The sequence below is a fragment of the Carcharodon carcharias genome, chromosome 11, assembly GCF_017639515.1.
Source record: "Carcharodon carcharias isolate sCarCar2 chromosome 11, sCarCar2.pri, whole genome shotgun sequence".
In the NCBI taxonomy this organism is placed as follows: Eukaryota; Metazoa; Chordata; class Chondrichthyes; order Lamniformes; family Lamnidae; genus Carcharodon; species Carcharodon carcharias.
The window spans coordinates 26570248-26591316 of record NC_054477.1 but is presented as its reverse complement, the minus strand read 5'-3'; the positions used below and the strand labels follow the sequence as shown (position 1 = coordinate 26591316).

At 45.1% G+C, this 21069-nt stretch overlaps 1 protein-coding gene across 1 annotated transcript in view; it reads right to left on the bottom strand.

The window, feature by feature from the left end:
* Positions 1-21069, bottom strand: part of gabrb3 (gamma-aminobutyric acid type A receptor subunit beta3) — a 509233-nt gene that overhangs the window by 10793 nt on the left and 477371 nt on the right. Inside the window, exons 9-10 of the mRNA XM_041199410.1 lie at positions 20851-21003; positions 10756-11000 (exon numbers count right to left, since the gene is read on the bottom strand). Of these exons, the coding sequence (XP_041055344.1) occupies positions 10756-11000; positions 20851-21003 (398 nt within the window). The remainder of the gene's footprint in view (positions 1-10755; positions 11001-20850; positions 21004-21069) is intronic.

The following is a 21069-nucleotide window of genomic DNA, read 5'->3' as shown; positions in this document are numbered from 1 at the left end:
GTGCAGCCATCCAAGGGGAACACTGACAAAGAGGAGCAGAGCAGAGGCCATGCCCCCTTTTTATGACATTAGTTACCGTGTTCAGGTAAATTGTTAAATGTCTTCAAGGGTTTCAGCAAATTGAGTGGGTGAGTGGGTGGGTGGTTGAGTGAGTGGGTGAATGAAAGGGTGGGCGAGTGAATGAGTGGGTGAGCGAGTGGATGGGCGAGTGAGTGGGCAAGTGGGTGAGTGAGTGGATGTTTGGAGGTGTGCATTCAGGTCTGGGAGAGTGGGTAGTCAGGTTAGGAAAGTGGACAGTCAGGTTGGGAGTTGGGTTGTTGGTCAGGGAGGTGGGCAGTAGGGTGTGGGAAAGTGGGTAGTCAGGTTGGGACATGGGCAGTCAGGGTGGAAGGTGGGCAGTCAGTCGGGAAGGTGAACAGTCGAGTTGGGGGGCTGCGATTGGAGGTTATGGGTTGAGTTTCACTGTTCATCGCTGACCTAAACCAGAGATTAAACAGCAGAACAATACTGGAGTAATTATTTGGGTAAATAGCGTGTATCTCGCCCAAATCCCCGACACCAAGGCCAGTGTTGGGGATATTCTTGTTGTGTCCCTGGGCAGCACAAATCAGCAAATCAGTTGGAAGTTTCAACTTCCTGGGCAATTGCCACACATGTGCATATGTCAGGTCTTCTAAAGCGCAACAGCAGCTGATGTCTCAACAATCGCCGCTGATGGCATCAAAAGATCCACACCCTATGATAATCCTCCAATACCTAAAGGGTTAGAAATTCATTTGCCCCATTTTATGGTCACAATTCGTGACTTCTTGTGCCTATTCAGTTTGAAATGGAATGTTGTCATTTATTGCAAAAGGAATGGAATATATAAGTAAGGATGTTTTGCTACAGTTGTATAGGGTGTTAGTGAGACCACATCTAGAGCACTGTGTACAGTTTTGGTCTCCTTATTTAAGAAAGGATATAAATGCGTTAGAAGCAGTTTAGAGAAGGTTCATTAGGCTGATTCCTGGAATGAGAGGATTATCCAATGAGGAAAGGTTGGACAGGTTGGGGCCTGTTTTGATTGGACATTAGAAGAATGAGAGGCAATCTCATTGAAACCTATAAGATCCTGAGGGGACTTGGCAGGGTGGATACTGAAAGGATGTTTCCCCTTGTGAAAAAGACTAAGACTAGGGACACAGTTTAAAAACAAGTGGCTGTGAGTCTGTGGAATTCCCTTCCCCAGAGAGCGATGGAAGCAGGGTCGCTGAACATTTTTAAAGCAGAGGTAGATAGATTCTTGACCAACAAGGGAGTCAAAGAATATTGAGGGTAGGCGGGAATATGGAGTTGAGACCACAATCAGATCAGCCATGATCTCATTGAACGGTGGAGCAGTCTCGAGGGGCCAAATTGCCTACTCCTGCTCCTAATTCATAAGTTTGTAAGTTGAAATGGGCAATAAAGAAATCTTGTTTCTCCAACTCATTTGAATGCTTGCAGTGTCTGGCCAAGCAGATCCCATGCTGATGTCTTCTTTTTAATACTGTTGACTGCCCCTGAGCTCAGCACGGGGTTGAGTAGTGTTGTTTAGAAACCATATGGTCAGCCGGTGTGCTCTTCTTAAAGGCAGACTGTCCCTCTTAAAGGGAAGCTGCACTGAAATATATTACTGCCATTTAAATGATAGTAAAATGAATACCAGGGAAGGGAAAGGGTTCCAGGGTGACATATGCAGCGCTGGAGACATTAGCAGTGGGCAGGAGGAGAGGTGCTTTGGTTCTGCTGTGGGTTTGAGGGGGGAGGTGCAGGAGTCCCTCAAAGACCACCCTCAGAAGGGAGATGGACATGGGGCCAAGGAGGCCAAATGCTGGAGTCTGGAAAGCCACAAAAAGTCTAAGGACCTCACGCGGGTGATGGATGCATCTTAACGTGGCATTTCCTACTCACTACACCCCCAATCTCTCATGTTGCTCAATGCATCACCCAGCACCAGTCCCTGGCACTCAGCACTTAAGGCTAATATTCAAGGATGCTTCACCTCACCCTCACATATATACACATGCTGTCAGCTTCACATACACCTCTTGCTGCCCACACATACCCGGTTATTCACTGTAGCAAGCACATCACTCAAACACAGTGAAACACAATCACTGACATTGCTACTCTCTCTCTTGCAGGACAACAATAGAAGAGAGCAGAACAGAACTGCCAGGAGATGAGGATGCTTGCATCTCCTGAGGTCAACGGAAGAGACGATTGTCCGCATCATGTGGCTGGCTGTGACCTGGTCCCGAGGCACCCTGCATCACTGAGAACATTGAGGATGACGGTATGTTTCTGCCTTATGCTCCTTCTCAGCTCTCAATACACCCCTATCCTCCTAGCCAGCATGATCAGCAAGTGTCTGATTTTGTGACCATGGACCTTTTGCTTTAAACCCCACTTCCCTTTCCACACCCTAACCTTCTGGTTTCTGGTTTTCAATTATCAAGAGCTGCCACCTGTGCAGCTACAGCAGCCCATGGAGGGTGAGAGAGACTAACAGCGAAGCACCAATGAAGAGGTCCCATCAGTTGATCTGGCATAAGCTCAGATACTGGCACTGAACGTACCTGTGAGGTTAGTATAAAGTTGGGATCAGCATGCGGTGACTCATGCGGACATGAGTGGGCTGCAGCCAGGCCAAGGATAAAGGATAGGTTTTTTTTTGCCAGCTCTCCTGAGGGAGAGGTCGTAGACATGTTCTGCTGCAGAGAACTCAGATGAGGGCCTCAATGGGGCAGCATTCTGGAAACCGCTGAATGGACATGCACACTGAGATGCTGGGTGCATTGGCAGGTCTGCCAAGCAGCCTTCTGTCACTCTCAAGGAGCATGAAGGGGTCTAGCTCCAAGTTGGCAGAGAGTATTATGCAAAGTTTCCCCTCTCCACACCTTCTGCTCTATCTCCCTGTTGTGCAGAAGATGCAGAGGCACTGCTACTGCTGCCCCCCCTGTCAATTGCAGCCTTTGTGTAGACAGGTCACCTACTCCTCCTCCATCTCTGTAAGGATGCAACAACACTCGCTATCAAATCCAGGAACTCAACAAAAAAGACCTCCAGAAACACTCCAGTTTACCTCTAGATACTTTGCAATAGGAAAAGCTGTCAAATAAAAATGCCTCACGTGGGTGCCTGGCCCTTTAAGGAATGGTGCTGCAGGGCCCACCTTCAGCCTTATGTCTGATTTATGGCATACAAATTCTTTGACAGAACCAGCATTAGCCAAATTTGGGATCCTGGTGCTCTGTTATTATATGCTTCTTAGTCATCTACTGTCAGTGAGTGACCTCACTGTGACATAGCTCCTTACACACATGGGGCAAAATTTTACGGCAGTGGGATTTTACGTTCCTGCTGAAGCCAATGAGGTTTAGAATGTCTTGTCGCATTTTACAGCACCGTCCCCGCCGAAACAGGGCTGTAAGATTCTGCCCACGATCAGTAGATAGCATTAGAGTTAACCCTTTATTTTACAGGTGCCGTATCAGTTGATAAGGCTGCATGACATCGATCAGGATGGTGGTACTTCATAGGCTTTCAGCACACCATGGGGGTTCTGCCAAGTGGGCGCCATCTTGAACAGGCATGGGCCATGCTGGAATCCGTTGGCAGCATTATGTGCCCCTTGTAACGCAATGGCATGCCTCCACAGCATCACTAGAGGTGTCGCTACCCAACTGAATTTCGAACTCTGGGAGTCTTTTTATTAATGCATGAGATGTGGACTTCACTGGCTAGGCCAGCATTTATTGCCCATCCCAAATTGCCCATGAGAAGGTAGTAGTGATCTGCCTTCTTGAACCGCTGTAGTCCATGTGGTGTAGGTACACCCACAGTGCTGTTAGGGAGGGAGTTCCAGGGTTTTGACCCAGCGACAGTGAAGGAACAGCGGTATATTTCCACATCAGAATGGTGTGTGGCTTGGAATGGAACTTCCAGGTGATGTTCCCATGTGTCTGCTGCCCTTGTCTTTCTAGATGGTAGCAGACGTGGGTTTGGAAGGTGCTGTTTAAGGAGCCCTGGTGAGTTCCTGCGGTGCATCTTGTAGATGGTACACACTGCTGCCACTGTGTGTCATTGGTGGAAGGAGTGACTGTTCGTGGATGGGGTGCCAATCAGGTGGGATGCTTTGTCCTGGATGGTGTCAGGCATCTTGAGAGTTGTTGGAGCTGCACTCATCCAGACAAGTGGAGAGTATTCCATCAAGCTCCTGACCTGCGCATTGTAAATGATTGGCAGGCTTTGGGGAGTAAGGAGGTGAGTTACTCATCGCAGGATTCCTAGCCTCTGACCTGCTCTTGTAGCTACAGTATTTATATGGCTAGTCCAATTCAGTTCCTGGTCAATAGTGACCCCAAGGGTGTTGATGGTGGGGTCTTATAAAACATATATTGGCAGGTCACCTCATAATCCCTCAGTGTTGAACACTGGACCAAATTCTGCAGAAGGGCCACTTCTGATGTGCGTTGTCATAGTTACAACTTTTCCTAAATCCTTCCGTTTGAATATATGCACTGTAACTTGTTGGAAGTGTGATTGTGAACATGGTGAAGGCAATGGGGCATCTAAGTGAGCAATTGGACCAGCCAATCCATCTCCTTAACCAATGAAATTTAAGGATGAGAAAGAGACAGAGGAACAAGAAAGAAAGGGTGAATTAGAGTCAAATGAGGTACAGAAGAGAAACTCAGAGGGAAAGAATGGTTAAACAAGGAAAAAACGACAGAAAGAAAAGGTAGGAGAAAAGCAAAAAAAGAGGAATTTAAAATTTTAAAAAATCATTGGGAAGAATTTAATGAAGACGGGAATCAATTGGAACTGTTCAATTTGTTCATTGCCTTTAATTAATTTTAATTAACCTCACCACTGTCACTCTCACCTTTCTCTTTATCCTCCTATACTGTCCCACTGAAAGTCAGTGTAACTTCAAGGAACAGCACCTCAGCTTCTGACTCAGCATCTTACAACTTTTCAGAATCAACACTGAGTTCAGCAATTTCAGACCATAAACCCTTCTCCCTCTTTTTAGATGGCAGATGTTGGCACTAATTCTGCTTTTCCATTTACACATCTTTTCTTTCTTGTCCCATTACTATCTCTTTTTGCCTTCTGCCATTCCTTTTGTTATTTAATCACTCTTGCCTTTGACCCTATCACAGACATTTCCTCTTGGTCATTTCTCACTTCCCACTTTCCCTGCCTGGCTTACCAGATGGTTATATTTCTAAGCACTCCCGGTTCTGATGAAGGGTCACTGACCCAAAGAGTTCAACTCTGCTGCTCTCCATAGATGCTGCCAGATTTGCTGAGTATTTCCAGCATTTCTGGTTTTATTTCAGATACTTTACTCTTGTATTCGAGGGTAAATTGTTCCCCTTCTGGGCCAGAGAGGTTGATTGCTATTTCATTAACAACGATCACATGATTAAATGGATGCTTACTCTGTTGCGTATGAGTCCTAACATTCTGCGGCAAATGTAATGGGCAAATTATGTGCAAATCTAGCAAGTTCATAGATAAAACAATAGTGAGGTTGATGAGCTACTCCTTATGCAAGACAATTGGTGGAGTGGTGTACATTGACCAGCAAGTATTGTCTCTTTCCCCTGAACTTGCTGGCTGACTAATGCAGTGATAATGCCATATGACGTGAATTTACCATTATTTTTCCAGTAAAACTTGCCCCATTATATCTTCCAATGATACACAGAACATAGAATGGTTACAGCACAGAAGGATGTCATTTGGCCCATTGACTTTGTGGTAGCTCTCTGCAAGAGCAACTCAGCTAGTCCCACTCCCCAACCTTTTCTCCTGGCAATTTTTTTTTCTCTTCAGATAATTATTCAATTCCCTTTCGAAAGTCACAATTGAACCTGCCTCCACCACCCTCTCAGGCAGTGCATTCCAGATCATAACCACTTGTTGTGTAAAAAAGATTTTCCTCATGTCACATTTGGTTATTCACCTTAAATCTGTGTCCATTGGGCCTTAAACCTTCCACCAATGGGAACAGTTTCTCCCATTTCTACTCTGTCTCCTCATGATTTTGGTTCTCGTCACTGTGTTATTTCTGATTAAATTCCACCCCAACCCAATATTCACTTATATCCCTGCATTCCCATTCTCTAAGAATTCCAGAAGGACTATTCCAGAAAAATTTCCTTATTCAAGTGACAACAAATTTAAATCGAAAATGAAAACAAGTCAATGCACAGCAACTGGTATGGTATTTGAATGCAACAAGTGCCACAAAATGCCTCAAAAGTAGGGTTCCCAAATTTGATGATTAGTTGAGTCTTTTGAATAAACTGATATCATTTTTTAAAATCCTTTTATGGATGTGAACATCACTGGCAAGGCCAACATTTACCTCCCATCCCTAATTGCCCTTGAGAAGTGGTGGTGAGCTGCCTTCTTGAACCGCTTCAGTCTATGTGGAGTAGGTATGTCCTCAGTGCTTTTAGTGAGGGAATCCCAAGATTTTGACCCAGTGACTGTGAAGGATGGTGATTTAGTTCGAAGCCAAGATAGTGTGTGACTTGGAGCGGAACCTGTAGGTGGTGAATACCATGCGGCTGCTGCCCTTGTCCTTCCTGGTGGTAGAAGTCGTGGGTTTGGAAAGTGCAGTCAAAGAAGACTTAGTGAGTTGCCGCAGTGCATTTATAGATACTACACATTGCTGCCACTGCGCACTAGTGGTGGAGGAGTGAATGATTAAGGTGGTGATTAGGAAATAAACACAGAAAATGCTGGAGGTACACAGCAGGTCTGATAGCATCTGTGAAGAAAGAAACAGAGTTAACGTTTCATTTCATGCCTTTTTAGCAGAATGGATGACTTGTTGATTTTGTGGTGGATTGGGTGCTGATCAAGCAGGCTACTTCCTGGATGTTGTCAAGATTCTTGACTGTTGTTGGAGCTACACTCATTCAGGCAAGTAGATTGTTAGATTCTCTCTTGTTTCCGATGGTCATTGCCTGATATATGTGTGTTACAAAAGTTGCTTGCCACTTATCAGCCCAAGCCTGAATGTTGTCCAGGTCTTGCTGCATGGCAGGTACTGACTGCTTCAATGCCTGAGGAGTCATGAATAGTACTGAACACTGCAATCATTAGCGAACATCCTAATTTCTGACCTTTATGATGAAGGGAAGGTCATTGATGAATCAGCTGAAGATGGTTGGGGCTATGACATTATCCTGAGGGAACACCTGCAGCGATATCCTGAGGCTGAGATGATCGGCCTCCAACAAGCATAACCATGGTCCTTTGTGCTAGGTATGACTCAAAGCAGTGGAGAGTTCTGCCCCTGGTTCCCGTTGATTTCAGTTTTGCTAGGGTTACTTAATGCCACACTCAGTCAAATGCTGCCTTGATATCAACAGCCTCTGGAATTCAGTTCTTTTGTCTATGTTCGGACTAAGGCTCTAATGAAGTCTGGAGCTGTGTGGCCCTGGCAGAACCCAGCAACACCCTTCTAGGGGGTCAATTCATCTTTCTACCACACCGTTTTTTGGTGTGATCTCAGTGATATAGAAATGATGATTATTAAACAAAAATCAGCAAATTACCATCAAGAGGCTTACCTATTGTCCACCATATGAACCTGAATTTAGTTGTGCATTTCCACCTGAAACCGGTGGAGGGTCAAATTAATACATCAAAATAGCAGATCAAGGGCATTATTAGGGTCCAAACACCATTTTCCTCTCTTGGTGCTACTATTGCTGCTTCCTTAAGCAACTCATGAGCCATGGGTGGTACAGGTCATGAGGTGGCCATTTGCTGTGCTACTTAAGGGGGTCATAGACTATAGTTGGATAAAACTGGAAGAAAGCCCAAATTTAACTTATTACAAAACAAAAACAGAATTACCTGGAAAAACTCAGCAGGTCTGGCAGCATCGGCGGAGAAGAAAAGAGTTGACGTTTCGAGTCCTCGTGACCCTTCAACAGAACTGATTGAATATTAGAAGTGGGGTGAAATATAAGCTGGTTTAAGGTGGGGGGTTGAGGGGTGGGGGGTGGTGGGGGGGGAGAGAAGTGGAGGGGGTGTGGTTGTAGGGACAAGCAAGCAGTGATAGGAGAAGATAATCAAAAGATGTCACAGTCAAAGGAACAAAGAAGTGTTGAAGGTGGTGATATTATCTAAACGAATGTGCTAATTAAGAATGGATGGCACGGCACTCAAGGTACAGCTCTAGCGGGGGTGGGGTGGAAAGACTAGCAGGGCATACAAGATTTAAAAATAATGGAAATAGGTGGGAAAAGAAAAATCTATATAAATTATTGGAAAAAAACAAAAGGAAGGGGGAAGAAACGGAAAGGGGGTGGGGATGGGGGAAGAGAGTTCAAGATCTAAAGTTGTTGAATTCAATATTCAGTCCGGAAGGCTGTAAAGTGCCTAGTCGGAAGATGAGGTGCTGTTCCTCCAGTTTGCGTTGGGCTTCACTGGAACAATGCAGCAAGCATGGACAGACATGTGGGCAAGAGAGCAGGGTGGAGTGTTAAAATAGCAAGCGACAGGGAGGTCTGGGTCATTCTTGCTGACAGACCAAAGGTCTTCTGCAAAGCGGTCGCCCAGTCTGCATTTGGTCTCTCCAATGTAGAGGAGACTGCATTGGGAGCAACGAATGCAGTAGACTAAGTTGGGGGAAATGCAAGTGAAATGCTGCTTCACTTGTTTTTTCCAATAATTTATATAGATTTTTCTTTTCCCACCTATTTCTATTATTTTTAAACCTTGTATGCCTGGCTAGTCTTTCCACCCTACCCCCACTAGAGCTGTACCTTGAGTGCCCTGCCATCCATTCTTAATTAGCACATTCGTTTAGATAATATCACCACCTTCAATACTTCTTTGTTCCTTTGTCTGTGACATCTTTTGATTATCTGTTCCTATCACTGCTTGCTTGTCCCTACAACCACACCATTCCCACCCCCCCACTTCTCTCCCCCCACCCTCCACCCCACATTAAACCAGCTTATATTTCACCCCTCTTCTAATATTCAATCAATTCTGTTGAAGGGTCATGAGGACTCGAAACGTCAACTCTTTTCTTCTCCGCCGTTGCTGCCAGACCTGCTGAGTTTTTCCAGGTAATTCTGTTTTTGTTTTGGATTTCCAGTATCCGCAGTTTTTTGTTTTTATCTCAAGTTTAACTTATTGTTGCTTAGTGCGCTCATTTTCTTTCCCCTGCCATCTCAATCTGCTGCTCTATTGATCCACCCCTTCTGCTTGATGAATGCCAGAAATGATAATCAACCCTTTATACTTTTGACAGCATTAAAGGTGTCTGGTCCATCCTGAGCCAGCATGGCAACTGGGACTTGGTGCCTCCAATTGCTTAGTCAGCTAAATGCCACTACGCATCCTTTGTATTTGTACTTAATTTACATCTGTGTCCCTTGCCAAACAAGTTGAGTTTTGGCACAGAACACAATATTTTTTTAATGGGAACAAAAGAAAGCAAGGCCAGGGAGATGTTTTTTGGTCCAGAAGGCATCGTTTCTTCCACAGATCACATGCAATCTACCCAATGATGAACTCTAGCATGTACATTTAATCTCCTGGGGCATTTTCTAGTCTGACCACTGTCAGGCAACGTTACATAAATTTAACAGGTTGATGGGGCTACATTGCTAAATAAGGGAGTTCAAATCTGCTGAGGTCATCCTGCGAGGTTTATAGTTCCCTTCAGTGCTGTGCACAGCTTTGCTCACTTTGACATAAAGGGGCATCATGAACCTTGTGGCTGTGCAAGAGGAGCAACTGGGCTGATCCCCAATGTCAGATGAAGGAGTTTAAAGAATGTCTTGATAATATTGGGCACTTCAGCCTTGCAGAGACACTCAGGTGAGATATTGTGGTATATCTGATATCTAATAGTAGAGGAGATACAGGCCTGAAACAATGCTTTCAGGCAGCAGGCAATGGGGGCAGGTGTATGATTGTGAAGCGTAAATTTAAACCAAGTGTCAGGAAGTATTTCTTTACATGGAGTTTGGACAACAGCTGGAAGGTAGCAAAGAGACAGATTGTGTAATGTAGCCCATGTCACTTGGACTGCAGCGGTTCAGGAAAGCAGCTCACCATCACCTTGTCAAGGGCAATTAGGGATGGATAATAAACAGTGCCCTAGCCAGCAATGCCCACACCCTGCAAATGAACGACATTTTTAAAAATATTGGCTGTAAGGATGAGATCAAACAGGCTAAAGGGCATTCATCACCTGAACATGTTTTGTGACTTATCTGTGCATATTTTGTCCATAAAACCAATTCTGAACTGGATTATTTATCCAGCTCCTTTGCGAAGGTGTTGTTTAACTCAGCAACAACTTGTATTTCTGGGCGTTTGGTCCATTTAACCATTACTCTGTATTAGGTAAGTAATCTTTTCTCTTAGATTACCCTCTGCCCCTGGCAAACACAAGCATATACCAAACTTTATAGAGGGTTGATTTAGCTTTAGTTTGTGGCATACGACAAGTGATGACTGAACAGCCGCCCGTTTATGCCATCCTTTCCGTTGAAATCGAAAGTCATGCGGGGTGTGTAAAGGGCATGTGATCCACCACTGCCTGTTTTTTTTGACCAGTGAAGGTTGAGATCAGTCCTTAGGTTTCAAATGTATAACATTGACACTCAATGAAAAAGGTAAAAGAAAGAACATCTGCAGCACATCCCACATTGATAGGTAGGAATTGTTTTCCCTTACCCTATTACCCTCATACTTGTGTCGACCATTGTTGCCTTTAGTTGCTTTCTCTGCCAGTTTCTTCTGCATCTGCGGACCTCTTCCAAAGAAGATGTAGTTGACAAAAGCATATTCAAGTAAGGCCAAGAAAACAAACACAAAGCAGCCCATCAAGTACAAGTCAATGGCTTTGACATAGGGGATTTTTGGAAGGGTCTCTCTCAGATGGGTGTTGATGGTTGTCATGGTCAGCACAGTGGTGATTCCTAGAAAGAATTACAAATAGGATTTAATAACCTGTGTATCAAAATGCTGTGCTGAGAATTAGCATAAAATAAACCTATTTGGGAGAGGTGCAACAAATCAGAAAAAGAAAAGATTGGATATAAGTTACAATTCAACTGCCTTACACAAAAAAAATCCTCATTTTCTCCCCTCCCATCCTGAAGGCTTTCACTTAGTCTGGGGATATTGTTCCTTGGGCACAGGTCACCATGCGATTCTGCCTACTATTCTAGCTTGAATACAATCAGTCATTGGCAATAGATTTTGAAGAGTGTATCATACTGAAGACGACCATGCCCATTTGCAGCAAGACCAACATTCAGGCTTGGGCTGATAAGTTATATTTGCATCACACAAGTGCCAGGCAATGACCATCACCAAGAGAAAATCCAACCATCTCCCCTTGACATTCAATGGCATTACTATCACTGAATCCCCCATTATCAACATCCTAGTGGTTACCATTGACCAGAAACATAACTGAACCAACCATATAAATACTATGGTTACAAGAGCAGGTCAGAGGCTGGGAATTCTGTGGCCAGTAACTCATCTCCTGACTCTTGAAAGTCTGTCTACCATCTACAATGCACAATTCAGGAATATGATGGAATACTCTCCACTTGCCTGGATGAGTACAGCTCCAACAACATCAAGCAGGTCGACACCATCCAGGACAATTCAGCCCACTTGATTGGCACCCCCTCCACCACCTTAAACATTCACTCCCTCCACCAGTGACAGGCAGTGGCAACAGTGTGTACAATCTTCAAAATACACCGCAGCAACTCACCAAGATTCCTTTGACAGCATCTTCAAAACCTGCAACCTTGACCATCTAGAAGGACAAGCGCAGCAGATGCATGGGAACATGGCATTACAATCTGCAAATTCCCCTCCAAGCCACATACCATCCTGACTTGGAAATATATCGCCGTTCCTTCATTGTCACTGGGTCAACATCCTGGAACTCCCTCCCTAACAGCACTGTGGGTGTACCTACATCACATGGACTGCAGCAGTTCAAGAAGGCGGCTCACCATCACCTTCTCAAGAGCAATTAGGGATGGAAGATAAATGTCAGCCTAGCCAGTGACACCCGCATCCTGTTAATGAATAACTAAGATAAAAGGACAGAGGGAGGCTGATGGAATGAGCGGAGACATGACAGATGGAACTCAAGAAAAGTGTCAAGAGATACATTTTGGTATGAAGATGGAGGGGATACAATACGAACTGAATGGCATAATTCTAAAGGGGGTGAAATGATAGAGAGCATATTTGGGCACAAATTTTTGAAGGCAGCAGGAGAGGATAACAAATCAGGCAATAAAACATATGATTTTGAGCTTTATATATAAGATTATTGGGTACAAAGGGCAGGATGTTATGCTAAACCTAAATATAACACTAGTTTGGCTGCAGCTGGGGTATCGTGCTCAATTCTGTGCACCAGACATTAGGAAGAATGTGAAGGCTTTGGAGAGGAGAGATTTCCTAGAATGGTTCCAAGGATGAGAGATTAGAGTTATAGACTGGGGAAGCTGGGTTTGTTTTCCATGGAGCGGAGAAGGCTGAGGAGATTTGATAGAGGTGTTTAAAATCTTGGGGGGGCTTTGATAGCATAAAGAGAAACTTTCCAGTGGGTCAAGATTTCATAAGAAGAGGGCACAGATTTATAAGCTGATTAGCAAAAGAATCAGAGGTGACGTGGGGAGAAACTTTTGAACTTGGAGAGCAGTTTGGATTTGGAATACACTGCCTGATAGGGTGGGGGATACAGATTCAATAGTATTCTTCAAAAGGGAATTGAATAAACAATTGAAGGAGAGACAATGCAGCGATATGGGAAAAAAGCAAGTGAGTTGGACTAACTGGATTGCTCTTTAAAAGCGCTTACACAGATTTGATGGACTGAATGGCCTCCTCTTGTGCTGTACTCTTCTATGATTTTATGACTCCGTGTTGACAGAGTGTATAACCAGCATCTGAGTGGGAGGATGTGAGCTGGTGCCTGTGATTCCTCATCTGCTGCTTCCGCTGATCTGATCTCAGGAGAAGTAGGTTGGAGTACATAGGTTGTGGTGGAAAATGGAATGGAGTATCACTACAGTTAGCCCTTGACAGCCTCTTCAATGCCAGTTATCAAGTGATATTGGAAAATGCTGGGGGATAGAAATGATTCAGAGCCTAGGGAGAACTTCAAAGCTGTGAGTGCAAGCTACAGTTTGGTTCAGTAGTTAAGTGTGTATAGGACAATAGGCAATTTGCTTAAAAAGAGAAACATAGCAGAAAAAACCTATCCCTTTCACAATCTTAAGACTTTGATGTTGGTTGAGGAATAACTGGCCTAGTCTCCTGGGGAATTTCCCTGGTCTTCTTTGAAATAGTACAATGGGATCTTTTCTGCCCACCTGAGGGAGCAGGCAGTGTAGTGTAATAGGTTAACAGAATAGGTATGCTAACGAGTGATGTAGGCTATGATGTATCTGTGACCTCAGCAGTCATGTACTAGAGACTCAGAGTACAGCAGCCAGGCAAGAAAAGAGGAAAAGTGCCGACTCAATAACACACTTTGTATATATTGTACATAGTGTAAATAAACCCATTATGAGCAATCACCTGAGTCAGGCTACAGCTCAAACAGACAGGGCCACAGTTTAACTCCTCATTTGAAAGATGGCACAATCAACAATGCAGCACTCCTTTAGTGTTACAATGGAGTGTCACCTTAGATTATGCGCTCACTGCCTAGAAATTTGATGATAGCATACCCGTTTTACATTTCATACAACTGGTGCCAAATCGTCCAACCTGCTGCCCACATCTGAAATAGGCTTTTGAAACTGTGCATATGCAAATAATGCCTGTTTGAGGATCCCTTTGTAAATATGGATTGCCCCATGTTTGTCCTGCTGCATTCAGGAAAATCGAAGGGTGAATTTTACAGTTCTCGGCAGGGGGCATGGAGACTGGGGGTGCAGTGTGGGGGTGTGCGAGAGTCTGACCCGGAAGTGCATGCATCGCCAACTCCCACTCCTGGATAAAGCATCTTGCATCAATTAACAGCTACCTGGTGGGAATCCAGCCAAATGTTGGGTAGATTGGTGGGCAGCCCAATCTAGGCTGAAAGGCAGGGGACCAAGGGGGGTAGGTCGTGAACCAGGTGTCGGTTGTGGCCACCCATTTAAAGGAACCCTGGCATGGGTTGATGGCTGCTGCAACAGAATTGGCGCTGTGCGGGCTGAAGATTGCAGACAGAAATCTTTGAAATCCCTTACTTGTTGGAGCAACAGCAGATAAGAGCTTGTTTTTAAATTGTCGGGGGTGATTGTGCTAGCACTGTATTAATCAGGACTGTTGCTGGTGAGGAAAGAATATTTGAATGTCCCAATTCCCTTATGAATAATAAGTGTTTAGAAAAAGACTGAAACTCTACTCTTTGGGCAGAATTTTCAGGTCAGCGAGCGGGGGTAGGGCCCGCTCGCCGACGTGTAGAGTGACGCGCGATGACATTGTGCGTGCCTCCTGACGTCATCGCAGTATTTCGTTCAGAGGGCGCGCGCTGGAGTCGGCTGCACGCCAGCCGAAATGTCAACGGCCACTAAAAGCCATTAAGAAATCAATTAAAGCAGTTAAGAATGCTGCCCATCCAACCTTAAGGCTGGCAGGTGGGCGAGGAGCCCAGGCGGCCTTCGCATTTTTCATGGAACCTCATCCACGGGCGGGATGAGGTTTCATGAAGTGTTCATAAATTGAATAAAAATATTTTTAAAAATTCACTGACATGTGACACTGTCACATGAGGGGACATGTCTTAGAATTTTTTCTTTCCTTTATTCAGCTTTTTAAAACTTAAACTTATCTCCCTGCTCAGGGAGATTTCTGTGTTCTTTCGTATGCGTGCGTGAAAGAGCGCATGCCCCAACTCAGGGAATCCCCCCCGCCTGCAAAGGGAGCGCTCAGCGCTTCTGGGCGCGCGTCACACTGGGCGGGCCTTAATTGGCCCGCCCACGTAAAATGGCGGTGCAGACCCAATCGGGGGCGCCGATTGGTTTCGCGCCCGCCCCCCTGGCACAATCCCACAGATGAGGGGAAAATTCTCCCCTTTAACTCTCTTTGTCTCTCCACAGATAGTTGAATGGAGCCACCAGCTGCTGAGGGCCCAGACCAAGGATGGCTCCACAGTTTGATGATGATTCTCTTTGAGTTCTCTCCAGGTTGTGAGTGATCGGCGGGAAGTCCTGATGCCTGATGCAGGAAGAGGAGACCTCCCAGCCAGACCAAAGCAGCCTCAGGTGAGGTTGCAGTGGTGGTCAGTGGCCATCCAGAGAATGTGATCACAGTGCTGTAAGAAGCTGAATGACCACTTAAGAGCTGCCAGGGTGAATGTGTAACCATTTCGGAGATGGACCTATATGGAAGGGTGTGATATGTGTGTCAATGGGGGGATTGCCTAGCCTCTTGCCCAAGTGCACAAGTTGGCATGAAGCAGTCATGCCACTCTGCATGGCACTGGGAGATTTTGAACTGCAATACCTGGAACATTGAAAGTGTTGAATGCTAACAAAGGAATTGTTGGCCACACATTTGAAAGCATGATTGGAGCACATTCATTACAATGCCCCTTTTTTATTTGCTGGAGAAGAGGGCACATAATGTCCAAGAGAGGGCCAGGACTGGAGGTTGTCAAGCCAACATGGTTATTTTCACCTCTGTAGAGGAGGTGTTGGAGCTATCTGCGAATCAAAGAACACGCACCATTGGGCTAGGCAAGCCTGGTTACCATCTCCCAATGGTAGCAGTGTGTGTTTTTAGGAAATGTGCCTCTCTGAACTTGCCTCAAATTATGATGATGATGCCCCTCATTCCCCTTGTTTTTGTCCCTCACAGGACAAACACTTGCAACTAGGGAGTCGGCAGCCTAGTGGTAATGTCACTGGACTAGTAATTGCTAATGCCCTGGGTATATGGGTTAAAATCTCACCACAGCAGCTGGTGGAATTTAAATTCAATTAATTAATACAAACCTGGAATTGAAAGCTAGTCTTAGTGAACATAAAACTATCAACTGTTGTTAAAAACCCATTTGGTTCACTAATGTCCTTTCGGGAAGGAAATCTGCCATCCATATCTGGTCTGGTCTACATGAGACTCCAGACCCACAGCAATGTGGTTGACTCTTAACTGCCCTCTGAAATGGCCTACCTACCCAGTTTAAGGGCAATTAGGGATGGTCAAAAAATGCTGGCCTTATCAGAAATGCCCACATTCCATGAAAGAATAAAAAAAAGCTGCAGCCACGAGCCGTGAGGGACCAACGTTAATCTCTAAGGAAGAGGAGGGGGAGCCTCCTTGCTCCACACATCAGCACAGATACACATACTTTAGTGGGTATGGGAAAGTCAGCTTTAAGGGGTCCACACACTGGTACCGGCACATCACAGTTGCAAGACCACTTCTTGGAGACTGAGATAGAGCAGGCCTTTGGCATTCGGAGAAGTGCTGGAGGTGACCTGGATGCTGAGCCCCAATCCATTAAAAAGCCTCTGGGGTCATCTGTCAGGTGACGGATGCTAGACATACAGCGTGAAGTGCATGGAGATGTGGCAGAGATTCTGCACCGGCATCGACAGTGGAAGAGTCTATGCAGGCCATGAGCGCTGCGAATATCCACTCTTCAGAATGCATGATCTTCTCCATTGAGAGACAGGCCACTGACATGAACGGCCAAACCCAGCAACTCACTGATGGGATACTGGGTATGTTTTCTGACCTGCATTCCATTGCTTTGTCTCTGGGCTTCGGTGCTCAGAGCCAGGGCGAGAAGGGGGCGAAGAGCTGGGAATCACATCCAGGTCCTGGTTCCTCTCAGGGAAACAGAGACGTCCAAATGGAGCTCATGGCAGCAAATTAGCAGCTACCTCGCCATCGGGAGGCATGTCTCAGGGCACTTCTGATGGCGATTGCCTCTTCTCTGTCCCTGTGTCATTGACACAAATGCCTCCAAGTGCTGTGGCAACAGATGAGCCTCCTGCCACTGTGCAGGATACTCCCATCATGCCAAAGTCCTCTTGGACCCAGGCGACCAGAGGCTGCCTGCCAAAGTCGTCCCGGGCAAAGTAGCAGAAGGGTCAGCAGCCTGTCTCTGGCACAGAGGGGTGAGGGGGGAGCACCACACTTTAGCATCCATAAATAATTTACCAACCTCATTCGTCACAAAGGGGTTAACAAGGGTGATCGCTTAGTTGTGTTGGGTGTGAAATTTCTTGATTTATTTTGTAAATAAATAACTTTTTTATAAACTTGTGGCTCTGACTGCATTAGTGTTTAATGTTGGTGATGTGCTGGTTTTGATTTGTGTTGTCTGCATGCTCTTATTGGAGTTTGTGATCATGTGGGCCTCTCTGATTGGGCTCATTTGATAGCAAGAGAAGGTGAGGGCAGCCAAGATGGTTTTGGTGATGATAGTGTCTTCCTGGCCTCCGTAGTATCCTGCGCACCAGCTTGCACAGCTGGTTGGTGTAGCTCATCCTCCTCATCATCAGATTCATCCTCAGAATCCTCATCACAGGATGGTTCATTAGATCCTCCTCTGCCAGGGCTTCCCCTCTCTAGAGTGCCAGGTTGTGCAACACGGAGCATACCACAACCATAAGTGAGACTTGAGCAGGAGGATATTGAACAGCGCCAGCTGACTGGTCCAAATATTGAAATCTCATTTTAAGCAGACCAATGGTCTGCTCAATGATGACCCTGGTGGAAATGTGGCTCTCGTTGTGCCTCTGTTCTGGATCAGTGCGTGGATTTTGGACTGGGGTCATTAGCCATCATCAAGGTGTATTCTTTGTTACTCGAAGCCATAAATCCAAGGGTTGTGGTCCACAGAACATTTCTAGCACCTGGGAGTATCTCAATATGTATGCATCATGACCACTGCCAGGATAGCAGGCACACACTTCATTATACTTTGCCTGTGGTCATATACAAGCTACACATTGATGGACCAGTAGCCTTTCCTGTTAACAAACAGCCTTGGCTGTCCTGAAGGTGCTTTAATTGCCACATGTCTGACTGGTGTTGTCATCACTAAAAGAATTCTTGGGCACACCTGAACACAGGATCTCAAGAAGCCATTATGCAATAACGGGCCACTGGCTGTGACATCTCATAAAGGTCTCCAGATGATGCCTGGAAAGATCCAGAGGTGAAGAAATTTGGGGTCACCTTCAATGCCACAGGTATCAGGTGCCCACCAACACAATTTGGTACAATCTCCCCAACCAGCACCTCAGATTGATGTGACTGTTTCTCTGGAGAGAGAGTCTTCTCAGGCACGGGAGCTCTGGCATTTGGAGGAATGTTATCCTTTGCCAGTATACTCTGTTGGCAGGGTAGTGTCTTTGTCTACCTCTGCCTGCCTGCTGCTGCTGTCTCACCTCCACAGGCCATTGCTCAGCAGCAGGTTCCACATCGTTCTGGATCACAGGGTGCACCTGTCCTTGGCCAGCTTCCCTCCTCTTTCTCCTCCTCTCCTCCTCACTGGAAGGGGAGCCTCCTCCAGAATACAAAATGCCCACTGGGACACTGAGCTCAGGGTTCAATCCTGGCGTGCAAGGATGTCACGTAAGAGCTATCTTTAGGTGTCCTTCCCTGACCAATATCTCCCAGTGAAGGTTCAAAATGATTATTAAACTAACTTGCAACACGAGCAGACTCTCCAACCTTCTCCAGCAGACTTTTCTGCTAACGTCAGCCATAGTCCCACTTGCAGGCTTTTTATCCGTCTTTGCAACAGCTCCTCATACCTGATGTGATTCCCTCTGAATGGTTTTCCTGTGAACCCGCCAAAATATGGCATGGGCAATGTAAAATACAAGTCTATTGGCTTGTTAACAAGCTGAATTGGCCTTTAGCTTTTTAAAAAATGGCAAGTGGGTTGCCAATTTTGGCACCCACCCGACTTTTGTATTATCGGCAACAATAACATCGGAATAGTGACCCGACATCCTAATGTTCCATTTTCTGTTTGAGGGAGAAAGCAGCAGTTCCAATTTATCAATGTAAAATACAGCCTCAAGTCTTTTTTATTCTTTCATGGGATGTGAATATTGTTGGCAAGGCCAGCTTTTCTTGTTCATCTCTAATTGCCCTTTAGAAGATGGTGACAAGCCTCCTTGAGCCTCCTTCTTAAACTGTTGCAATCCATGGGGTATAGATGCACCGGCAGTGCTGCAAGGGAGGGAGTTCCAGGATTTTGACCAAGCGACAATGACAGGGTGGATGCCAAAGTGATGTTTCCCCTTGTGGGAGAGACTAGAACTAGGGGACATATTTTAAAAATAAGGGATCAGGGAGGATACAGAGATGAGGAGAAATTTTTTTCTCTCAGACGGTTATTAGTATGTGGAATTTTCTTCCCTGGAGGGTGGTAGATATTTTTAAGGCTGAGTTAGATAGTTTCTTCATTGACAAGGGAGTCAAAGGTTGTAGCTGTTGTGTTTTTATAATGATATAAAGGCACCAGTTGCTCATAAGAGATTGTGTAAATACGTTGTGGGTTCATTTATTTAAACTAGGCACATGAGAACATATATACAGGGATAGAAAGCTTGAAGGCATCAGCAACAGAGCTGTGTGCTCTGCTTATAGGCCAAAGTGAAACTGAGACTGGATCACATGACACTTCCCTTCTAGTGATGACATGCTGCTATCCCTTAAAGGCATATTACAACACTAGGAAGCAGACAAGAAAGTAGAGTTGAGGCCACAATCACTTCAGCCATAATCTTATCAAATGGTGGAGCAGGCTCAATAGACAGATTGGCCTACTGCTGTTCCTACTTCATATGTATAAATGGTGATATTGTTCCAAGTCAAGGTAGAGTATGGTGTGGAAGGGTACTGGAATTGCTGTACCAATGTTGCTGTTCCCCTTGTCCTTCTAGGTGGTAGAGCTTGTGGGTTTGGAATGTGCTGCTGAAGGAGACTAGGTGAGTTGCTGCATTGTATCTCATATACAGTACACACTGTTGGCATCAATGGTGGAGGGAGTGAATGTCTAAGTGGTGGATGGGGTGCTGATCAAGAGGGCTTCTTTGTCCAGGATGGTGTTGAACTTCTTGGGTGTTGTGGGAGCTGCACTCAATTATAATTATAAGCTTCCTAGCTCGTCCCAAATTTTTAAAAAGCTCCAACGCTTTCTTTTGACCAAAACCTATGCAATTCCCTCTTGAATTTGCTAATATAATCAGCCTTTGCCACCTCCCTGTGCTGCATTTCTCACATATCATGACAATGTATGTGGAACGATACATTTCATTGTGCATTCACCTGCCTCAAGCCATTGCTCCACACAGCTTCAGAAATTTAGTCCTGATGCCTATCTAACCTGAGTTCTGAGTTCGAGACCTTGCCCCGAGGACGGTTTGTGGTTATTGATTAGGATTCAGTTTATCTACACTCTTTAGCGCCTCCCTTGAGTCCTTTTCTGTCCAGCGTTAGCATTCTGACCTTTACCCTTCTGAATACCTAGCTCAATTGAAATTTGACAGAACTATCCCTTAATGGTAATTGCAAGACAAATATACTGCAATTTATCAATATAAAAAGCAGAAGGGTGGTGCAGATTTCAATTGTCTGCACAGCAATCATTCCGTGTTTAAATGTTATCAGTTTAACAGGAGCGTGACAGACCTATCCACAGCCTCCTATTATTTATTGTGCTGTAAATTGCATGCTAAAATGTCATCTAGTATATTTCATAATGCCTACCTGCAGTATTTATTAAAAATAAAGTATACATTTTTTTCTTTTGCACTTAGCACTTACCCAAAGCAACTCTTGCAGCTGAAGCATCATAATTGATCCAGAATGACACCCAGGAAAGAATTGTAATCAGTATAGATGGCATGTACGTTTGAAGAATGAAGTAGCCAATATTTCTCTTTAACCTGAAGCTCAGTGACAGCCTTGGGTATGCACCTGGGAAAACAAATGAGGAAAGTGCCATTTAATATCAGAAATATGACCAGAGGCAATCTGCACTCG